The 18,900-nt window shown below is 41.4% G+C and overlaps 1 protein-coding gene and 1 long non-coding RNA gene across 10 annotated transcripts; one reads left to right on the top strand and one right to left on the bottom strand.

Moving 5' to 3' along the window:
- The first annotated feature begins 521 nt into the window (after nt 1-521).
- Nucleotides 522-18,781, top strand: cep43 (centrosomal protein 43). 6 transcript variants are annotated; one of them, XM_051409173.1, is made up of 16 exons: nt 522-694; nt 1,814-1,867; nt 2,896-2,950; nt 5,230-5,318; nt 7,941-8,063; nt 8,885-8,941; nt 9,502-9,555; nt 12,129-12,325; nt 12,802-12,825; nt 13,996-14,055; nt 14,805-14,882; nt 15,873-16,012; nt 16,139-16,213; nt 17,092-17,125; nt 18,413-18,500; nt 18,589-18,781. In XM_051409173.1, exons 1-16 carry the CDS (start codon nt 611-613, stop codon nt 18,667-18,669), a joined length of 1,293 nt encoding a protein of 430 aa, XP_051265133.1. In that variant the 5' UTR covers nt 522-610; the 3' UTR covers nt 18,670-18,781. The 6 variants fall into 6 exon arrangements, with proteins under 6 accessions (XP_051265133.1, XP_051265135.1, XP_051265134.1 ...); XM_051409175.1 differs by lacking the exon at nt 13,996-14,055; XM_051409174.1 differs by lacking the exon at nt 9,502-9,555 and having other exon boundaries at nt 523-694.
- Nucleotides 11,222-11,672, bottom strand: LOC127368439 (uncharacterized). Of its 4 annotated transcripts, XR_007885824.1 has the most exons (4): nt 11,562-11,646; nt 11,511-11,527; nt 11,364-11,410; nt 11,222-11,299 (listed from the first exon to the last, which is right to left on the bottom strand). It is a non-coding gene; the product is annotated as an uncharacterized LOC127368439 (long non-coding RNA). The 4 variants fall into 4 exon arrangements; XR_007885823.1 differs by lacking the exon at nt 11,511-11,527 and having other exon boundaries at nt 11,562-11,672; XR_007885822.1 differs by lacking the exon at nt 11,511-11,527 and having other exon boundaries at nt 11,364-11,492; nt 11,545-11,619.
- Nucleotides 18,782-18,900: the final 119 nt, after the last annotated feature.

Raw genomic sequence — 18,900 nt, 5'->3', positions numbered from 1 at the left:
TTCATTTATGTTTGTTAGGCTTTAAAATTTGCTTTTATATGAAAGAATTTCCCCTATAATTAGTTCCATTTTACATAATGTTGCTCAGGAAATAATTTTGGCTAAAATAAATAAATAATATAAATAAATGTAAAAATAAACTAATGTTTACAGTATCTGAATATTTCAGGCTCAGTGCCAGAAGAGAAGATATATTTAATATTACCAACAGTCAGATTAAACTGCTTCCTGTCAACAGTTCTGTTGGTCTGTTTCATATTTAAATTTTATTCTTTTATTCTAATTTTATAGTTTTACTAAATAAAGCACACATCCAAATAAAATGCTCACTAGAAGTAAAAAAAGTAAATGAACAGACAATATTATTATATTATTAATTATAATATTTATAATAATTAAATAATGAAAAACAACAAACATTTAGTTGTTGTGTTGTTTCCAGGACTGCGCTCTCAGTCCGCCCTGCAGGGGGCGCCCCTCAGTCCTCCAGCGCTGTGTCAGCGGACATTCAAACCGTAGAAGAAGAAGGGACTTCCGTGTTTTGGTTGGTTGTCCTGACAGCGGTTAGCTTCAGTTAGCTTCAGTTAGCTTCAGTTAGCTCCAGATAAACATGTCGGCCACTGAAGACGACACCGAGCTGCGGGACCTGCTGATCCAGAACCTGGAGAACAACGGAGTCCTCAACAAGCTCAAGGTCCCGAACTTTAAATCGATCAGTACCGATATCGATCCGGACCGGCTGCTAGCAGTGCTATGCTAACGTTAGCTCAGCAGTGGAAGCAGTCGGTTAAACTAGAACCGGATCCTTCTAGCAGAACCAGAACCAGAACCAGAACCCGTCTACGGATCTTATCTATCATCTTCTATCAGAACTTTATTTTCCCGCCGGTGCCGCTTCGAACCGGATGATGTAATATAGCCGGTAGCTAGCTGTGCTAACCGGCTAATGGAGTTATTATTATTATTATATATAATTATATTATATATATATAATATTATATAATAATTATATAAATTATTATTATATATAATTATTATTATATATAATAATTATATAATATTATATATTATTATATATTATTATATTATATATAATATATAATAATATATAATTATTATTATATATAATAATTATATATAATAATAATTATTATATATAATAATAATTATTATTATATATAATTATTATATATAATAATAATAATTATTATATATAATTATTATTATATATAATAATTATATATAAATATAATATAATTATATATTATTATATATATTATTATATTATTATTATTATATAATAATTATATATATAATAATATAAATAATATAATAATATATAATATAATATTATATTATATATTATTATATATATATAATAATATATAATATAATATTATATTATATATAAATATAATTATATATATATATATATATATATATACAATATAAATATATATAATTATATTGTATATAAAATAATATATTTATATATAATTATATGTAAATATATATAATAATTATATACTCAGCTGTCACACTGGGGAACCCCACTCGGAACCAGAACCAGTTCTCCTTCAGAACCTCCCCACTTCATGTGTATGTGTAACACACACTGATTGATTATTGATCAGCAGTGATCAATAATCGCCTGAGAGTGCAGAGGTCACATCCTGTTCTACAGCAGCACACAATGATACATTCAGTCTGCTTTATACTTTTATTTCACTTGATAGGCTCCTTCACAATAAAAGCCTCTCTCTGCTGGAGCTTATAGACATCCCATAATGTCTGTGTGTGTTTGCTCCTGCAGGCAGAGATGAGGGCTGCAGTCTTCTTGGCGATGGAGGAGCAGGACCGACTGGAGGTAACCCCAGACCCTGTCACTGGTTCCTCTGGTTCCTCTGGTTCCACTGGTTCCACTGGTTCCTCTGGTTCCACTGGTTCCTCTGGTTCCTCTGGTTTCACTGGTTCCACTGGTTTCACTGGTTCCACTGGTTCCTCTGATTCCACTGGTTCCTCTGGTTTCACTGGTTCCACTGGTTCCACTGGTTCCTCTGGTTTCACTGGTTCCACTGGTTTCACTGGTTCCTCTGATTCCACTGGTTCCTCTGGTTTCACTGGTTCCACTGGTTCCACTGGTTCCTCTGGTTCCTCTGGTTTCACTGGTTCCACTGGTTCCTCTGATTCCACTGGTTCCTCTGGTTTCGCTGGTTCCACTGGTTCCTCTGGTTCCTCTGGTTCCACTGGTTCCTCTGGTTCCTCTGGTTTCGCTGGTTCCACTGGTTCCTCTGGTTCCTCTGGTTCCTCTGGTTTCGCTGGTTCCACTGGTTCCTCTGGTTCCTCTGGTTCCTCTGGTTTCGCTGGTTCCTCTGGTTCCTCTGGTTCCACTGGTTCCTCTGGTTCCTCTGGTTCCACTGGTTTCACTGGTTTCACTGGTTCCACTGGTTCCTCTGATTCCACTGGTTCCTCTGGTTTCACTGGTTCCACTGGTTCCACTGGTTCCACTGGTTCCTCTGGTTCCACTGGTTTCACTGGTTCCACTGGTTCCTCTGATTCCACTGGTTCCTCTGGTTTCACTGGTTCCACTGGTTCCACTGGTTCCTCTGGTTCCTCTGGTTTCACTGGTTCCACTGGTTCCTCTGATTCCACTGGTTCCTCTGGTTTCGCTGGTTCCACTGGTTCCTCTGATTCCTCTGGTTCCACTGGTTCCTCTGGTTTCGCTGGTTCCACTGGTTCCTCTGGTTCCTCTGGTTTCGCTGGTTCCACTGGTTCCTCTGGTTCCTCTGATTCCTCTGGTTCCTCTGGTTCCACTGGTTCCTCTGGTTCCTCTGGTTCCACTGGTTTGGCTGGTTCCTCTGGTTCCTCTGGAGCTGACTCTGTTCTCTGTTTCAGAATAAAAGTCCTCTGGTCAATGAAAACCTGAAGAAATGTCTCAACACGAAAGACGGTCAGTTCATCCTGATTGTTATTGACCTGTACTGTCAGCTGCCACCAGGGGGGGGTAGAGAGCCACACACACACACACACACACACACACACACACACACACACACACACACACACACACACACACACACAGAAGACAGACAGACAGACAGACAGACAGACAGACAGACAGACACAGAATTGTATTAATTGCTTTCAGATTCTGAAGGGGGGGAAGCTGCTTTCTTCAACAAATAACTTAATTAAAGAATATTTAAGTTCCAGAGGTAAAATAATGTTTCTATCTATAATGTACTAATGTTAACTAATATAACTTTATATACTGTAGTTTAATAATACCACAATATCATCATCAGACTCTGTTTACTCTGTGCTGTGCTGGTTAAACTTTATACATTATAGACACATATCAGAAATCAATATGTCTGCAATAGACCAATGTATCGGTCGGGTTAATATAAAATACGTCTGTATTAATACATAAGTATAATAAACTATAATACTCTTTCTTATTAATACTGCAGTGATAATATAAACTGTAGAGTTTGTCATTTATTATTAGGTTCCAGTATTTACTCATTACACTGCTGTTATACATATCTATCTATATATGATATCTTATAGTCTATATACTATAGTTTAATGTACATATTATTTACACTGTAGTTTAATGTACATATTATTTATACTATAGTTTAATGTACATATTATTTACACTATAGTTTAATGTACATATTATTTACACTGTAGTTTAATGTACATATTATTTATATTATAGTTTAATGTACATATTATTTATACTATAGTTTAATGTACATATTATTTACACTGTAGTTTAATGTACATATTATTTATACTATAGTTTAATGTACATATTATTTACACTGTAGTTTAATGTACGTATTATTTATACTATAGCTTAATGTATGTATTATTTATACTATAGTTTAATGTACATATTATTTATATTATAGTTTAATGTATGTATTATTTACACTGTAGTTTAATGTACATATTATTTATACTATAGTTTAATGTACGTATTATTTATACTATAGTTTAATGTACATATTATTTACACTGTAGTTTAATGTACGTATTATTTATACTATAGCTTAATGTATGTATTATTTATACTATAGTTTAATGTACATATTATTTATATTATAGTTTAATGTACGTATTATTTACACTGTAGTTTAATGTACATATTATTTATACTATAGTTTAATGTACGTATTATTTATACTATAGTTTAATGTACATATTATTTACACTGTAGTTTAATGTACATATTATTTATACTATAGTTTAATGTACATATTATTTATACTATAGTTTAATGTACGTATTATTTATACTATAGTTTAATGTACGTATTATTTATACTATAGTTTAATGTACGTATTATTTATACTATAGTTTAATGTACATATTATTTATACTATAGTTTAATGTACGTATTATTTATACTATAGTTTAATGTACGTATTATTTATACTATAGTTTAATGTACATATTATTTATACTGTAGTTTAATGTACATATTATTTATACTATAATTTAATGTACATATTATTTACACTGTAGTTTAATGTACATATTATTTATACTATAGTTTAATGTACGTATTATTTATACTATAGTTTAATGTACATATTATCTATACTATAGTTTAATGTACATATTATTTATACTGTAGTTTAATGTACATATTATTTATACTATAATTTAATGTACATATTATTTACACTGTAGTTTAATGTACATATTATTTATACTATAGTTTAATGTACATATTATTTATACTATAGTTTAATGTACATATTATTTATACTATAGTTTAATGTACGTATTATTTATACTATAGTTTAATGTACATATTATTTATACTATAGTTTAATGTACATATTATTTATACTATAGTTTAATGTACGTATTATTTATACTATAGTTTAATGTACGTATTATTTATACTATAGTTTAATGTACGTATTATTTATACTATAGTTTAATGTACGTATTATTTATACTATAGTTTAATGTACATATTATTTATACTGTAGTTTAATGTACATATTATTTATACTATAATTTAATGTACATATTATTTACACTGTAGTTTAATGTACATATTATTTATACTATAGTTTAATGTACATTTTATACTGTAGTTTAATGTACATATTATTTATGCTATAATTTAATGTACATATCATTTATACTGTAGTTTAATGAATATATTTTTACACTTTTATATTATATTTCTATATATTTCAGGGCGTCTGGTGGCCAGTTTGATCATGGACTTCCTGCAGGTCTTTAATCTGGACTTCACCCTTGCCGTGTTCCAGCCAGAGATCAACTCGGTGAGTTCCCAAACTGGTCCCAACAACAACAACAACAACAACAACAACAAGAGTGCACCTAGTGGTGACGGCTGATGATTAATCACACATACCATTGTAGAGATATAAACTATAAACTTCTACATTTTAAAGAGCGCGACCTAGTGGCGATGGCCTGAAATTGTGCACGATGCTTAAGGAAGACATGTGGAACTATGGACCCAAGTTTGATGTCAATCGGACATACCAATGTGGAGAAATGGTCCACTTCCTTTTTTGACAAAAAATCTACAGGAAGTTGGAATTTTATAGCGTGCTTATTTTTTGAAATTTCAAAAATGTTCAAATTACTCTTTTTGCCAGGGCGGTCCCCAGGTGCTAGGTGAAAAATTTCGTGCGAATCGGACAAAGCGTGTAGGAGGAACATGAAAAAGTAGTTTAAGGACATTTCGCGCTCTAACGAAAATAAATTATAGGCGGAAGTGGGCGGGGCCTATATGGGGAGATTCAGCTCCATTCACCGAACACGTGGATATAAGGTTTATGAATGTGCGATAAACTATGCAGAAGTTATTAGCCTAAATGCACTTTTTATGATAATAGCGCCACCTAGTGGCCAACACGAAAGCGATGCATAGAATATCCCCATTTTTACCAGGCCTGACAACTTTGCCAAATAAAATTGACTTTTCGTAAATGTTCAGGGGGGCAAAAATGCAGTCGAAGGGGGCTAAAAATAATAATAATAAGAAGAATAGGTAAGAAATCGAGCAAAAACAATAGGGACCTCCAGCGGTCGCTGGCTCGGTCCCTAATAATCCATCCACCTCACAGGTGTGGCATATCAAGATGCTGATCAGACAGATGGGTATTGCAGAGGTGTGCCTTAGGCTGGCCACAATAAAAGGCCACTCGAAAATGTGCAGTTCCCTCACACAGCACAATGCCACAGATGTCGCAAGTTTTGAGGGAGCGTGCAATTGACATGCTGACTGCAGGAATGTCCACCGGAGCTGTTGCCCGTGAATTGAATGTTCATTTCTCTACCATAAGCCGTCTCCAAAGGCATTTCTTAGAATTTGGCAGTACATCGAACCGGCCTCACAACCGCAGACCACGTGTAACTGCACCAGCCCAGGACCTCCACATCCAGCATCTTCACCTCTAAGATCGTCTGAGACCAGCCATCCGGACAGCTGCTGCAACAATCGGTTTGCATAACCAAAGAATTTCTGCACAAACTGTCAGGAACCGTCTCAGGGAAGCTCATCTGCATGCTCGTCGTCCTCATCAGGGTCTCGACCTGACTGCAGTTCATCATCGTAACTGACTTGAGTGGGCAAATGCTCACATTCGATGGTGTCTGGCACTTCGGAGAGGTGTTCTCTTCATGGATGAATCCCGGTTTTCACTGTACAGGGCAGATGGCAGACAGCGTGTATGGCGTCGTGTGGGTGAGCGGTTTGCTGATGTCAACGTTGTGGATCAAGGGGCCCATGGCGGCGGTGGGGTTATGGTATGGACAGGTGGCGGTGGGGTTATGGTATGGACAGGCGTGTGTTATGGACAATGAAGACAGGTGAATTTTATTGATGGCATTTTGAATGCACAGAGATACTGTGACGAGATCCTGAGGCCCATTGTTGTGCCATTCATCCACGACCATCACCTCATGTTTTTCATTCATCTTCATCCCCTTATCCGGGGTCGGGTCGCAGGGGTAGCAAGTTCAGCAGAGGACCCCAAACTTCCCTTTCCCTGGCCACATCGGCCAACTCTGACTGGGGGATCCCGAGGCGTCCCCAGGCCAGTGTTGAGATATAATCTCTCCACCTGGTCCTCGGTCTGCTCCGTGGCCTCCTCCCAGCTGGACGTGCCAGGAACACCTCCCTCGAACCATCTCAGCTGGCTCCTTTCGACGCAGAGGACAAGCCGCTCTACTCCAAGTCCCTCGCAGATGTCCGAGCTTCTCACCCTATCCCTAAGGGAGACGCTGGCCACCCTCCTGAGGAAACCCATTTTGGTCGCTTGTACCCGGGATCTCGTACTTTCGGTCACGACCCATCTCTCATGACCATAGGTCACCTGTGCAATACCGATGCTGTCTGGTCAGCATGTTGATATGCAACACCTGTGAGGTGGATGGATTATTATATATTATGCTCACTAACACAGATTTTGACAGATTTGTGAACAATATTTGAGAGAAATAGGCCTTTTGTTCACATAGAGAAAGTCTTAGATCTTTGAGTTCAGCTCATGATGAATGGGGACAAAAACAAAAGTGTTGCGTTTATAATTTTGTTCAGTGTATGAATACATAAAAAATGACACACTGACTCACACACACACACACACACACTGACTCACACACACACACGCACTGACTCACACACACACACGCACTGACTCACACTGACTCAGACACACACACACACACTGATTCACACACACACACACTCACTGACTCACACACACACACACACTGACTCACACTGACTCACACACACACACACTGACTCACACTGACTCACACACACACACACACACACACTGACTCACACTGATTCACACACACACACACTGACTCACACTGACTCACACACACACACACTGAGAAATATAAATGGTGTTTCTCTGCAGCTGAACGGTCTGGACAGTCGGGACCTGGTCTGCAGAGACCTGGGTCTGTCAGAGTCCGAGGTGAACAGGAACTCTCCTCTGCTGCTGGAGCTGGTCCGGAGAGGACGACACAAAGCCACCGAGGTGAGACTAACTGACTATCAGCCAATCAGCTGTCAGAGCTGCAATTCCTCTAGCGGCCACCAGGTGCTGCCGTCATTATGTATCAGACTAACACCTGCGGATCGGATTCCTCTTGAAATCAATGAGACGATGGTAGAAATAGTACCGCTCTGTCCACAGCGGGCGCCACAATCAACACGCTGACGGGTCCTTGTTTTAGATAAGGAAGCAAATTCTTGTAATGGATTACTTCAGTACTCTGTAATGATTGTGCAGCTCGTCAGAAAGTTAACTTCTGATTTGTTTCCTCTTGTGTGAACAGACGGACAGAAGTGGAAACATCTGCAAGGTGTGCTGTGTGAGTGTGTGAGCTGTGTGTGTGTGTGTGAGCTTGAGTGTGTGTGTGTGTGTGTGTGTGTGTGTGTGTGTGTGTGTGTGTGTGTGTGTGAGCTGTGTGAGTGTGTGTGTGTGTGTGTGTGTGTGTGTGTGTGTGTGTGTGTGTGTGTGTGTGTGTGGCGCTGTGTGAGTGTGTGTGTGTGTGTGTGTGTGTGTGTGTGTGTGTGTGTGTGTGTGTGTGTGTGTCATGAGGAGGTGTACTTCCTGTTGATCTCAGAGTGGCACACAGTAACAATAATACTTCTCTCTCACTGTCAGTTCAGTGTTGAAAATGATCACTGATCGCTGATTATCCTGAATCTGAGTGTCTTTATATCGTATATCATCCCATCTCTGTTAGCATGCTAAACTAAGAACATGGTAAAACATTAGCGTGTTAGCAGCCTCACAGCTAGCATGTGCTAGCGCTCTGAGCCGTGTTAAGCACTGAGTGTTTGTTTGTTCAGGCTGCCGAGGACTCTGCTGTTCCTGAGGAGAAGATGAGCTCTCCACCCGTCAGTAAGGTACGTCAGAGACCGGCTCTCCCTCAGAGACCGGCTCCTCCCTCCTTCAGAGACCGGCTCACTGTCAGAGACCGGCTCTCCCTCAGAGACCGGCTCCCCGTCAGAGACCGGCTCTCCCTCAGAGACCGGCTCACTGTCAGAGACCGGCTCACTGTCAGAGACCGGCTCTCCCTCAGAGACCGGCTCACTGTCAGAGACCGGCTCACTGTCAGAGACCGGCTCTCCGTCAGAGACCGGCTCTCCGTCAGAGACCGGCTCACTGTCAGAGACCGGCTCTCCCTCAGAGACCGGCTCCCCCTCAGAGACCGGCTCACTGTCAGAGACCGGCTCACTGTCAGAGACCGGCTCTCCCTCAGAGACCGGCTCTCCCTCAGAGACCGGCTCTCCGTCAGAGACCACCTTCTCGGTTTTGCAGACTAACACTATATAGAAAATGAACATGTGATTACCATCAGATGGTGAAAGTGAGTTTATGGCTGATATGATCAGACTGTAAAGGTGTATATTATACAGTGAGACAGAGTTTAAGTTGATAGTGTCCCTGTTCCTGTCGTGCACAGATCCCCAGATATAAAGGCCACAGTCTCAGAGGACAGAGTCAGACAGCAGCCAAGGTATAAAGACACTGCTTCATAATCTGCTTCCTCTGGTCACTAACACTGACGCACACAGACTGACACAGACTGCTTTCACCTCTTTCTGCAACGTCCCAGCAGCCCCAGCAGCCCTCATGGAGGGTTTTATAATGATCCAGTTCATTTAGTCAACATAATCAATAAAGCAGACGAGTGCTGACAGCACCAACGTAAACACTGCCACAGTTTCATCACAAGTAGACCTCATACAATCAGTAGGACAATAACAACGCTATGCTACCAGACAGTGAGCCAACGTTCCGCTAGTAGACGGCGGGCTAACTAACAGTCAGTATAATGTAACGGCGTGGTCAACAATAGAACTAGCAGCTATCCACATTTTGGATGTGGGAGGATCTCTTATAGAAAGTATGAGTGAGTTGAACAGCCAATGGGATGTGAGTATCAGTGCTGTCAGATTTATCACACATTGTTCATTTAGAACGATGAACATCAGGAAGTAATGGACCCCCAGCAGCCAATCAGAGAGCAGGATTCAGCCCGATACATAGATAATAAAAGATTGGGATCCAAAGCTACAGAGGAAGTTTAATTAGCAGATATTTGGGCTGCTGACCTAAATGAAGCGGCTGTGGTGAATCCGTCAGTGTAGTGAGAGCAGAGTGGGAGGATGTTACCGTCACTGTGAGAGCTGCACTTTAATGTTAATACTTCATTTCCCTCAGAAACAGGAAACACAGCCTCCCCAGACAGACACTGGCTGCACTGGAGTCGGTGGAACACACAGGAAGTGATGTCATGATATGGAGGAGTCCCCCTCAGTTTCACTTTGACGTCTCTGCCAGTTAAAGTAGGAGTGGAGACGTGATTTAGCTTTCACACACAGTCTGTGGAGGAAACGTTCCTCCTGAAAGTGAAACGGTTTCAGCAGAATAAACAGCAGAATAAAGTGGAACTGCAGCTCTCCATGAATCCTTCAGTCTGAACCACCGCCACAGTCTCTAACCCAAACAGCAGCATATAAAGCAGCTTTTCTACGGCGACACAAAGGTCTTTATACCTAAACCTGATGTTTGCTGATACTGCAGATTAATGGCAGCTAGCACAGTATGCTACGTAGCTCTGACTTTTAGCTCTAGACTCTGCTGGACACTAACAATAACAGAGTTCCTCCACCAGACCGATACCTTCACACACAACCAGAAACAGTGGATATAGTTGCCAATGTACAGCAGGGCGCAGACGCAAGAGCTGCTGTGATTTGTGTAGACTTCTAAACTGAGTAGATCTGGTTCATTACAGATGGATCCACACTTCCTGTCATCAGTAGAGATCAGATCTCTCTCCCAGGCTTGTTTACTGGATCGGGAGGTTCGAGACGAGTTCAGGGCTCTATAAAGTGATAGGATTAGTTAATGTCCACAATCTTCTTGTCAATACAGCATCAATACAATCCATAAAAATACAGTGTATACTGATCAATATCATCCATACAGATACAGTGTATACTGATCAATACAATCCATAAAAATACAGTGTATACTGATCAATATCATCCATACAGATACAGTGTATACTGATCAATATCATCCATAAAGATACAGTGTATACTGATCAATATCATCCATACAGATACAGTGTATACTGATCAATATCATCTGTAAACACTTACATTAGCACGAGGCTACGTTAGCATGTGAGAACAGCTGCTGCTGACCAGAACAAACTGCTGATGTCATCATCACCTGCCGCACTAACTCACCTGCCGCACTCACTCACCTGCCGCACTCACCTGCCGCACTAACTCACCTGCCGCACTAACTCACCTGCCGCACTCACCTGCCGCACTAACTCACCTGCCGCACTAACTCACCTGCCGCTCTAACTCACCTGCCGCACTCACTCACCTGCCGCACTCAACTCACCTGCCGCACTAACTCACCTGCCGCACTCACCTGCCGCACTCAACTCACCTGCCGCACTAACTCACCTGCCGCACTAACTCACCTGCCGCACTCACTCACCTGCTGCAGTTGTACTTAAAGCCTCAGGTCCTGATGAAGATGATGAAGATGATGAAGATGATCAGAGTCAGTGCAGATCAGCGGCTGTAGTCAAATCATCAATACAATATGTGATTGATTGCTCCCACCTGACTGCCAATGAAATCTATATCAATAACTATTGATTTAATACAAGCCGGTATTTAAATAATGGCTCTTCATAGCCCCGCCCCCTTTCTGCTCTGTGCTCCAATCACAGCTCAGCAAGCCTCGGTCAACTTCCTCCTTTCCTGTATTTATAAATGCTATATGCTAAGCTAATCTATGTTGGAAAGACGACCACATTATGAAGATGGTTCAAAGATAAAAGAGACAAATATATAATCAATAATCAATCTTAAGTTAGCTGTTGACATAAAGGAGTTTGTATAAAATGAATTATTAGTGGATTTAATGAGTATATAAACATATATATATATAAATATAACCCTTTATAGTTTATAACAGATCTATATTTCCTCTTTAATCTTTCACCATCTGTCTGATGTTCTGCTTCCTGTTTCTGTCTGTTGTCATGCCGACGCTCAGGAGTCGGAGCGCGCGTCGTCTCTGGGGAAAGGAGACTTCCAGCAGCCGGTCTCCAGAGCCGACGGGGCGTCCGACAACAGGACCTCCTCGTCCGGTCTGAAGAAGGATCGTTTGGACCTGGACCTGGAGGACGACCCCGACGAGGGAGATTCTTTCTTTGACGACCCGCTGCCCAAACCGCAGAAGACCTACGGCTGGTGAGGAACGCCTGACCTTTCACCTCTCACTGAGAGTTTGATACCTTCAATTCAATTCAATTCAATTCAATTTATTTGTATAGCGCCAATTCATAACAGAAGTTATCTCAGGACACTTTTCAAATAGAGCAGGTCTAGACCGAACTCTTTAACATTACCGACCTTCTGTCTGTACTGCTTAGCTTAGCATAAAGACTGGAAACAGTGGGAAACTGCTAGCCTGGCTTTCTATAAACCACATTACCAAACAACAGATAACGTTTTAAGGTATTTTCAGACGGGGAGCAACTAGCTTTGTATAAACCGTGAGTCTGTTCATTAAGGTACACATAGTGAACTGATATCTGAAGATCTGTCTTTATTGTTGTTGTTGTTGTTGTTGTTTACATTATCACAGGATCAGCATCAGTGCTTTCCTGTCAGTCTTTGTTCAACGTTGAGATATTGTGTGTTCTCTGTCTCTGCTGCCTGTGAAGTTCTTCAGAAAGGAGCAACAGTCAGTAAGTATGAGCGCTCACTGACCCTCTGCAGAGCTCCAGGATCAAACCCTCTCTGGACAGATCATCTCTTGTAAAGATCTCCACAGCAGAGATTCATTCTCCACTTTCAGGACACGTGTCTCTCAGATAAATACCCTCAACTCAAGGTCCACTGTCTTCAGCTGTCTCCTGAGCGTTTGACCACCTCTCAGGGTTCAACGTGAGGCGAGACGCTGTCACTGCAGTTCCTCCAACTGGGGCTAACGACTATTTTCATAATGATCTGATCATTTCCTCCATTAATTGATTATTAGTTTGATCCATCGACCTGTAGAAAGCAGAAAATATCCACTTTCAGAAGCTGCAATCAGAGAATTTGGATCGATTATCCAAACATTAGTTGATTAATAGCTGACAACGAACCAGTTCATCCACTAATCGTTGCAGTCGTTGGTGCTTCAGCTCATGATCTGTTCATTCTCACGAACTGAGCATGTGCAGCTTTCCACAGAGAGGAGACGACGCTTGCTGCCTGCAGATGTTTGTGGATCAGCTGATTATCCAGATAACTGATAATTGGTCAGCTGATTAATGGTTGTGTGATAGTTCGGGAACCGGCGTGAGTTGTATTGAAATGGTAGAAACATTTTGAATCTTTTACAATCGTCTGCTGCAGAAAATCACTAGTTTCCTCCTCCAGTGGAGAGAGCAGGAAGGATTATTCCTCTTTTAATGCCGCTCTGGAGACTTTGACTTTAAGCTTCTTACAGACTCAGACGAGTCTCACAGCTCCATGTTGTCTTCAGCTCTCTGTGCAGATCCCCCCCCTCGTCGTCTGAGGATGCACTGATGATCAACTCACCTGAACGTGTCTCCAAAGAGACAGTGGAGACGTGTGGAGTCCTCAAAGAGTCTACAACATATTAAAGATATTAAAGTGTGAACCATCTATATGTTGTCCAATGATGGTCAAACACAGCACAGTCATTTAGTTCTGTTTAATAATGCTACAGGAACATACAGGAAGTGGAAATCAGTGCATCTTCAGTCTCTGAGCTCGTCCTACCTGTCCTACCTGTCTCTTTTATCTCCTCAAACTGTCTTTATGTCTTAAATGTCCTTGTATCTCTGTTCTACTTCCTGTCTCCTTGCTTACTCCCACCTGTGCGTCCCCCCTGTTGTCTCTCTGAGGGAGGAGGGTCTCTCTGGGCCGGTCGTCCCCCCCATGAGACGAGGCAAAAGCCTCAGCGAGTGAGTCCAGTGCACGGCGTCCCGACTGAGTGAGGAGTGTTTGTGGTCTGAGGACTCGTTCACACAGAGACACTGTGGTCAAACTGATGAGGAGATCCAGTAACAACACACGACCTCCTTAATGTCTGTCTGTGTGTCTGTCTGACTGTGTGTGTCTGTCTGTCTGACTGTGTGTCTGTCTGTCTGTCTGTCTGTCTGTCTGTCTGTGTGTCTGTCTGTGTGTCTGTCTGACTGTGTGTCTGTCTGTCTGTCTGTCTGTCTGTGTGTCTGTCTGTGTGTCTGTCTGACTGTGTGTCTGTCTGCGTGTCTGTCTGACTGTGTGTCTGTCTGTCTGTCTGTCTGACTGTGTGTCTGACTGTGTGTCTGTCTGTGTGTCTGTTTGTCTGTCTGTGTGTGTGTGTGTGTGTCTGTCTGTCTGTCTGTGTGTGTGTCTGCTAGGACACATTCACAGACAAATTCACAGACATATTCAGAGACGGCAGCCAACCAGCTCATACCTCCTGCACCTGCGCGAGAGGTAATAACCCGTCTATAGCAGCAGCAGCAGCTCTGTGGGTGGAGGGTTGCCCGCTCTCGTCCGGGTTCTTCCTCAGAGATGAAGAAGTTCAGATCAGATCCTTTCTGCATGAGCGGTCTCTGAGTGTGTCCTGGTCTTGTGTCTTTGTGAGGACCAGTCTCAGACCTCCAAGCTGACTCTCTCTTCTTTTCCCTCTTCCTCCTCTTCCTCCTCTTCCTCTCTCTGGTCTCAGTTTGTCTGTCCTGTCTGCTGACTCAGAGGGTGAGCGAGATGATCCTCTCTCTGAACGCAGTCAGACCTCTGAGCTCAGGTGAGCCACAGGTGGACCCATCTTAAACCTGCAGTGTCTCTGAGAGCCAGCAGGGGGCAGCTCCACTCTGATTGTATTGAGTCTTATGGAGAAGTTGATTAATGAGCTCAGCAAACAGTTTCCTGATGAGTTTCTGGTCTCAGTCTCTAGTTTCAGTCTTCTTCCATACAGCATGATGTTCATTTAGTAACTGATGGTCCCATTGAGAGTAAAACAGACCATAAAGCAGGGTATGCTTTAGGGCGGGGCTACCTTGTGATTGACAGCTCATTCTCAGTGAGTCCGTCCAGCTCAACCAAACTCAGATCAAACTGTCAGTAGTTTCCCATACATCCTGGAAAATCTGAGAAACCTGTAAATTCAGAGACTAGTTTTCCAGCCATGGACACACCTGAAAATAATCTGTGTTGTCCTGCAAATATTTAATAGTATTGTAGCTCCTCACTCAGATTACGTCACCCTGAGTGTGTATTTAGTCTGTTTGGTTGGATAATCTGCACTCTGTGATAATTCAGTGCTGGTTTACAGACGTTTCTTTCTGTCAGTTGAGACATTTCAACCAGCTGCACTCACACAGCCTGTTATTAAAGATCATTTACATTGTTGTGTAAGTTGATAATTGTTCATTTTACATACAGCGGACACTTTCTTTAATAGACCAATAGGTTAGAAGATAAATAAAGTCAGTTCTATGTGATTGAACAGTTTATGGCAGCCATTGTGAGCGAGTGCTGTCCTGTATATAAGATAGTTGTGTGTACATACGTATAATTCACTGTTAACAGAGACGATCTGACTAAATGTTAGCACATAAAGACCCTGCATGGTTCACGTTTCAGCTCAAAAGTTGGTGGCTCAGTCATTAAATATCCTTTAATGGAGATCCAGATCATGATTCTGTGGAAGAAAAATGTAATGGGCTTCCAAAGAATCCAGATCAGGATCCAGATCTGTGAGTAATCCTCTGACTGTGTACTGTTTGTGTCTCAGGAAGGTGGAGACATCCAGGCCCAGAGAAAGTCCAGCAGGGTCCCTGTCCGAGGCCCAGAGACCAGGAGGAGGAGGAGGAGGAGGAGGAGGAGGAGGAGGAGGAGGAAGCAGTGTGTCAGAGCAGAGCCACAGCAGGAACGGTCAGTACAGTGCCCCCTACAGGCTGCAGACGTCATTACAGTCACTGTCTGAACAGTAGAGCTGAGGGGCGTCCCGTCCTCTGGACAGCAGCGTCAACCTGAAGACTTTTGATTTTCTTCCTGCAGGTGTGTCGAACTCCAGAGAACGAGGCTTCAGAGACTCAAAGGCCCCGAACGATAAAACCGGATCTCTGCATTTAGGTAGGAACTGTCAGAACTTCTGTCCTCCTGCAGGAAACAATCTGTCCCTGTTGGGTTCTCTGTGTTTCACTTCCACTATCGGGGTAATCATTTGTACCATTATGCTGTCATTTGATGTACTGATACCTACAGTAAGTAGGTCCAGTAATCTCACTAGCATCAGGTAAGTGGTTCCCCAAAGGCCTGTTTTGAAGGGGAAGGAGTTCTGAATGAGCCAGTACATCTATACTACAATCAGTATTGATGAAATCCTGACAATCAGGCAGTTTATATTGTTTGTAGTTGGTTAAAAGCAAAATGTTCTTTTTTACAGCAGCATAAAACAGTAAAAATGATAAAAAATAAGTGTAACTTTAGCACCAAATCAAAGAATAGGTATTGTTGCTTGTATTCATAATGTATTGATTGACGCCTTCTGCTTTAAAATATGAAGCTGTCCCTCTAGCGACTGTCAAAGTCAGGTGACGTAGTGTAGAGTCTACATATGGAGTTGGTGGGGTGGAGGTCACTGTTGGTGTCTTAACCAAAAGTTAACATTTCCTTTTAAGTAACTTGCAACCTTTTCCTAACCCTAACCAAACTTTATTCTGAAAGTGTAACTGAACGTTGCATATTTATTATTTGCATCCAGAAGTTTCAACCTTTAAAGGAACATCAAACATTTTAAATAATTAAATTATTTAACAACCAACTGTAAAAGTTTTTTCTTCGAGTGATAAATGTGAATGTCATCTGCAAACATTTCAATAATGTGTCTGGATTTTCTCTTCTGTTGGTTTTTGGTCTGTTCATTTTGGGGGTTGTTGTAGAAAAACTTAATAAAGCTTGTTAAAGAATTCAAATTGTTTAATTTGACTAATTAAAACTTTGTTTCACAGATGACGATGTTGAATATGACGATGACTTTAACAGGTAAGATGGACAACATGTTTCAATTCTTCTACATTATGAGGTTTTCATTCTTTCCAGTTCCTTCAGGCTCAATACTTAGTTTGTTTTTAACTCATAGTTTGTCTAAAGGTTCGGTCACGTTAACTCTTTAAAACCTATTTAACAGCTTCAGTCAGAAAAAAATGCTAGAAACTGTCAGAAACTTGACATTTTTGTTGAAAAGTACGTTTTGTTTAATTCTGACTCCTTCAAAGAGCTGTTTCAGGGTTTTTCCTTCAACCTCCAATAATCAACCGTACAAATGAACAAAGTACATTTGGTTGTTTCTTACATTAAAATTGTTCCCCTGCAGTATCTTCTATCTCAGGTCTTTTACACCAACAGGGAACTGTTCCAGTTCAAACACCTGGTTTTAACCTGTTGCAGCATTTTGACCAAATATTCAGTTTAGTTTTATTTGTATGACACCAGATCATAACAGACATTATCTACAAAAGGAAGTCCTAGAAGTTTGCTTTATGTGGGACTTGTAATTTACATAATTGATTAATTTCATCAGGCTTGATAGATCGATAGATTGATAGATATAACTGGGTATCATCTGCATAACAATGAAAGTTATTGGAGTGATTCCTAATAATGTTGCCTAAGGGAAGCATATATAAAGTGAATAGAATTGGTCCAAGTACAGAACCTTGTGGAACTCCATGACTAACTTTAGTGTTTATGGAGGATTTGGTTTGGAATCCAAAAAGTTGGCTTCAAGAAAGCAACTCTGGAACCAAAGTGGGAGTGTCATACACTACAGGTCGTTGTACAACGCCCTCCACTGATACTTAGTATCCTTGATTAAAGTAGTACTGCTCAAAACTGGTTCACTATAATACCAAGGTTCCAAGAATCGGTTCAAAACCATCCCTGAAACTGTCTCTGCTCTGAACAGAACTGTAGCTTTGACTACATGTAAGGCTTCCTATTAGTGGACTGAGTCTCTGCAGGAGGTTTTGAGTCTGCAGGAGGTTTTGAGTCTCTGTAGGAGGTTTTGAGTCTGCAGAAGGTTTTGAGTCACTGTAGGAGGTTTTGAGTCTCTGCAGGAGGTTTTGAGTCTGCAGGTGGTTTTGAGTCTGTAGGAGGTTTTGAGTCTCTGCAGTAGGTTTTGAGTCTCTGTATGATGTTTTGAGTCTCTGCAGGAGGTGTTGAGTCTCTGTAGGAGGTTTGGAGTCTCTGCAGGTGGTTTTGAGTCTCTGCAGGAGGTTTGGAGTCTTGTAGAAACAAACCGGTCTGAACACTCTGTTTCTGTTGGTCCAGCCATCGGTCCGACCTCTCCAAGAGTGAGCTCAGCATCGGCGAGGAGATTGAGGAAGTTTCCATCGAGGGACCTGACAACAGCGACAAGGTGATCAGACCCTCAGAGTCCTGGTTCAGGTCTTACCCGCTCTGTTCTTTAAATCTTTACCTTCAACCTGTTTGTGTTTGTTCTGCAGTTGGATGAGACCACCCAGGACCTGAGTGTGTCTCAGCTCAGTCAGAGTCACGGAGTCGATTACATGGAGGAAGTGGCCTGACCCTCCCATCACCCAACACCCTCTGCTCTCCCATCGTGCACCTCTTTGTATCGTCAATATTTAAGTCTGTACAGTTTCAATGAGCGAATAAATAAATGGATTTGTATCGAGAGGTTGTTGTATGCAGGGTTTGAGCCTCTGATGTTGTTTAAATGTAAACCACGGCGTCACATATCCAGATATAAAGCATCATCGTTATTCCAGTGTAAGTCCCTGTACACCTCGTTAGCA

This window comes from Dicentrarchus labrax, unplaced genomic scaffold (genome assembly GCF_905237075.1).
Source record: "Dicentrarchus labrax unplaced genomic scaffold, dlabrax2021, whole genome shotgun sequence".
Taxonomy (NCBI): domain Eukaryota; kingdom Metazoa; phylum Chordata; class Actinopteri; family Moronidae; genus Dicentrarchus; species Dicentrarchus labrax.
Note: the sequence above shows the minus strand (reverse complement) of the source record. Positions and strands in the feature narration are given on the sequence as shown.

Bases quoted from the DNA above. Each gene is read 5' to 3' on its own strand.
- cep43 (XM_051409173.1), top strand. From the start codon at position 611: ATGTCGGCCACTGAAGACGACACCGAGCTGCGGGACCTGCTGATCCAG. The intron at 2,951-5,229 runs GTCAGTTCATCC...TATATATTTCAG, and splicing joins ATGTCTCAACACGAAAGACG to GGCGTCTGGTGGCCAGTTTG. The intron at 9,556-12,128 runs GTATAAAGACAC...GCCGACGCTCAG, and splicing joins AGAGTCAGACAGCAGCCAAG to GAGTCGGAGCGCGCGTCGTC.